This window comes from Leptonychotes weddellii, chromosome 8 (genome assembly GCF_054177405.1).
Source record: "Leptonychotes weddellii isolate Sample4059 chromosome 8, ASM5417740v2, whole genome shotgun sequence".
Classification (NCBI taxonomy): Eukaryota; Metazoa; Chordata; class Mammalia; order Carnivora; family Phocidae; genus Leptonychotes; species Leptonychotes weddellii.
Genome location: NC_138376.1, coordinates 22,538,342 through 22,542,741, shown reverse-complemented (window position 1 = coordinate 22,542,741; position 4,400 = coordinate 22,538,342). Strand labels below are relative to the sequence as shown.

Below are 4,400 nucleotides of genomic sequence, written 5' to 3'. Positions count from 1 at the left end.
CCCTCTCCCACTCCCCCTGCTTGTGTTCCCTCTCTCGCTGTGTCTCTCTCTGTCAAATAAATAAATAAAAATCTTTAAAAAAAAAAAAAGATTTTATTTTTTTATTTGACAGAGAGAGACACAGCGAGAGAGGAAACACAAGCAGGGGGAGTGGGAGAGGCTTCTTCCCGCGGAGCAGGGAGCCCGATGTGGGGCTCGATCCCAGGACCGTGGGACCATGACCTGAGCCGAAGGCAGACGCTTAACGACTGAGCCACCCAGGCGCCCCATCTCTTTTTTTTTTTTAAGGTAGACTCCATGCCCAACGTAGGGCTTGAACTCCTGATCCTGAGATCAAGAGTCACATTCTCTGCCAACTGAGACAGCCAGACGTCCCCCACATTAAGTATTTTTAGGCTAAAATTCCACATAGTCCACAGTAATCCATTATTCAGGAACATTTTACTGAACATCTACTCTGCCTAAAACTGGAGTTATCAAAGGACAATCCCTGTAATTTAAGGCTTTGCAAACTAAAAGGGCCCTATCCTACCTTTTCTGCTATATGTTTCCCTACCCACACCTATGTTCTGGACATTGACCTCTCCTTCCCAGGCACACGTAGTCTGTCTTTGCTTAATCTGTGTCTTCCATCCAGAACATATTTCAAAATTTGATCCCCACATCGTGAGTTGAAAAGATGTGCAGAAAAAATAATGAAAAGTTTTATATGCTATTCCAAAGAGTTTAATCCTAAGGACATTTTTGTTGTTGTTGCTTTAAAGATTCTATTTATTTTAGAGAAAAAGAGGGTAGGGGGGCGCCTGGGTGGCTCAGTCGTTGAGCGTCTGCCTTCGGCTCAGGTCGTGGTCCCAGGGTCCTGGGATCGAGCCCCGCATCGGGCGCCCCGCTCTGCGGGAGGCCTGCTTCTCCCTCTCCCACTCCCCCTGCTTGTGTTCCCTCTCTCGCTGTATCTCTCTCTGTCAAATAAATAAAATCTTTAAAAAAAAAAAAAAAAGAGAGAGAAAGAGAGTGTAGGGGGAGGGGCAGAGAGAGAGAGGGAGAAAGAGTTGTTTTTTTTTTTTTAAGATTTTATTTGAGAGAGAGAGTGCGCGGGCACATGCACAAGCACGGGGGCAGCAGGCAGAGGGAGAAGCAGGCCCCCCGCTGAGCAAGGAGCCCGACGCGGAACTCGATCCCAGGACCCTGAGATCATGACCTGAGCTGAAGGCAGACGCTTAACCGACTGAGCCAGCCAGCCGCCCCAAGGAAAAAGAGTCTTAAGCGGACTCCGCACTGAGCACGGAGCCTGACTCCTGACTCGGGGCTCGATATCATGACCCAGAGATCACGACCTGAGCCAAAACCAAGAGTCTGACGCTTAACCGACTGCACCACTCAGATGCCCCAATCCTAAAGATATTAAGACAGAGGACCCACTGCCGTACAGAAGAAGGAATGGCATGATCAGCTCACCTTGACAACGCTGAGGAGTGACTCGTCCCAGGTACTAATTTCTCCCCAAGCCTAACACAACCACATCAACTCTCCTTCCTTTAAATCTCTTTTGAATTTTAAACCTCACTTTGGTCCAGGAAAAAGCTAAGTATGGCTTAAGCAATGCTGTATCTTCCATCTCTCCTCCTCTAACAAACAGCTCCCCCCCTTCAGTACACCACTTAAGCTGCTCCTAACTCCAAAGCCTAACAGAACACTTCCCTTAACCTTAACATCTCCTCGCCCAATTACTGTTTGCTACCCTTGTCTTCACGAAGTCTCCAAAGTACAGTCCACACCAGCTCTGCTTCATTTCCCACTCCTTTCCGAACATACTTCAAATCCAATTTGCCAAAGTTGCCACTGTCCCCTTAGGTGCTCAACCCAAAAAGTGTATTTTTAGTCCTGATTTTGCAATACTTCTCTGCAACATTCCATGCTACCACCTCGTCAATGTTTTACTTCCCTCCTGTCTTTACTTAATTTCAGGGATCTTGTTGCTTCTGGTCTGCCTCTAGTTTCTCTAACGGCTCACCTTTTTCAGTCTCATCTCTTCTGCCTCCTTCCCTTACTTCCTTTAATTGTTGAGGTTCTTTCGGGTTCCTGTCTTCTGTCCTCTTTTGGCTTCAATCTGCATACTCTCCCTAGCAGACTTCTCTGCATCCAATGTTTCAACAACACACCTGTATCTTTACTTCCAGCCTAAGATCTCTCTTCTTGCCATCTGCTTTAGAAGTTTCCCAGAAATCCCCAACTTGGCATTCAAAAATTGACCTTATCTCTTCCCACTCCCAATCCTACAGCCCATTCCTGATTTCAAGCAATAGTCTACTACCCACTGAGTTACTTGAGTGTCCTTCTTCTTCTTTCTTCCTTCAGTCAGTTCTCAGACCTGCTCAATGCTATTTCCTCAGTAACTCTTTAGTCTTCACTGCCTTGGCTTACTCTCTTACTACTTCTCACCTAAATCATCGCCAGAGCCTCTTCCATGGTCATCCTGCCTCCAATCTTGACCAATTCAAGCCATTCTCCACTGCTCAGTGTTGTCGGGATGAGTTGATCAGATCATTCCTTAAGCACTTTAATGAGTCCTCCTTAATGTCTTCAGGATTAAAGTCTTTGGAATAGTGTATGAAGTCTTCCATTATTTGTCTCCTGCACATCTTTCCAACCCCATCACATTAGTCACTCAATACTGGGAACCAGCCAGGCTCACCTGTCTTTACCTTTGCACAGACTTCTTCCTCTGCTTGGAATGCTTCTCCCCTGGCTAACACACACTGATCCTTCCAGAATCAACTCAGCTACCACATATTCCTGAGAGGATATGCGGACATTCCTACCCTATCTGAATAGATGCTTCTCCTCTCTGTTCTAGTCTCATAGCATTCTCAAGTACATTCATCACTCCGTCAACTACTTTCTGATTAATGCTGTCCCCTCCATTAAACTGGGTGCCCCTTTGGGGCAAGTCTTATTTTTTAATCTCTACGTTCCCAGTTCTCTACCAGGTATACAAGAGGCACCCAATGAATGCTTGTAAAATTAGTCACTGTGTACCTAGTAATTATTTGTATCCATTTTCTCTCCCCTTGGAGTGCCTTCAAATTTGAGAGTATGTCTTCGTATTTTTTTCTCCCCGGCCCCCAAGCACAGTATATATCGTGATTAAAAGCAGCTGCTCAACAAACATTCGCTACTTTTAAGTAAACCTTAACTCTCATTCCAACACCCAGTAGCTAGCTACACTACACTCCTGCTCCAGATGACCCTGATGTGTATTATGCAAGAGCTCAAGAGGAAGTCATCCCCTCGTCCCCGAGCGGGTATGGGTGGGTGGCGTGGTATGTGTGCGTGCGTGCATGAGCGCGCAGTGGGAGGGGTATGAGGCACTGCTTACAGATTCCTGTGAAATGTGGAATACAGTATGATGGGGAAGATGTCCAAAAGAGAAAGGGGACTTTCTGATTTCTCCCCATCTCTCCCAAAGCACCATATGCTTTTCCTTGTCTCTTGCCCAGTCCCACTGAAACTCGTTCGCGACAGCCCGGCACTTTTTCTTTCGCTCCCACCCAACTCCCTCCGGCCTGGGTAAACACTTTCCAGCCCCATTATACGCATGCGCAGTGGCCTTCCTCACGGCCCGGTCTGTCACACACCCCGTGACCCCTTCCTAAAACACGCGTACTCTCTTCTCCCCTTTTCTCCCTCGTTGGTTCCCTGCCTATCAGCCTCACCTGTGGGGCTCGTACTCTCTCCATCCCCGATCCATTCGGGTTCCGGCGGCTGCTGCTTGGGTCCCTTCGGCATCTCGGTGGCAGTTGCAGCTACTCTGGAGACGCCGGGCGCTATTTCCGCTTCCGGCAGCGTGGGGTCCCTAAGGGGGCGGGCTTTCCACCGCCGGCCCCGCCCTTCGGAGGTGCACGTGCGCGCCGCGCCGTCATCTCGGGGGCGTGCCTGCGGGGACTGGGCGGAGCCGGCGTCCGCTTAGTCCCACAACGTCAACAAAGCACTTAGGGCTGCCGGGGAATCCTGAGCCGGTGACTCCACGACGCTGCATGACTAAGTACTGAACGTAGTAATTTCGGGCTAGTGCGGAGGAGCAGAGGTATCCTTTTTTCCTTTGTTTTTGTTTTTTAAGTGGTAGGAGCAGAAAGACGCAGTCCATCTACTTAGGAAGAGGCCTGGTGTTGAGATATGTTGCAAAGCCATCAAGTGTAGAGTCGTAAACGATGAACTGTCGCCTAACAGTGGTGAAGCTTGGGTTCATTTTTGGTGGTGGTGGTGGGGCTAACAGTTTTTCTGAGGTATAATTGATACACAATAAACTGCACATACAATAAATTGTCAGGGAATAAACTGCAAAATGTACAATTGGATCAAAGTTTTGACATATATACAACCATTAAACCACCACCACAGTC

At 48.0% G+C, this 4,400-nt stretch overlaps 1 protein-coding gene across 4 annotated transcripts in view; it reads right to left on the bottom strand.

The window, feature by feature from the left end:
• The window catches only part of ABCF1 (ATP binding cassette subfamily F member 1), a 15,992-nt gene extending 12,125 nt beyond the window's left edge, over positions 1-3,867 (bottom strand). For 2 of the 4 annotated variants that reach the window (XM_031029324.2, XM_031029325.2), the window contains exon 1: positions 3,714-3,867. In XM_031029324.2, coding sequence (XP_030885184.1) covers positions 3,714-3,786 — 73 coding nt within the window. In that variant the 5' untranslated portion in view covers positions 3,787-3,867. The remainder of the gene's footprint in view (positions 1-3,713) is intronic. The other 2 variants (XM_031029326.2, XM_081827796.1) reach the window with 1 other exon arrangement.
• Between the last annotated feature and the right edge of the window lie 533 nt (positions 3,868-4,400).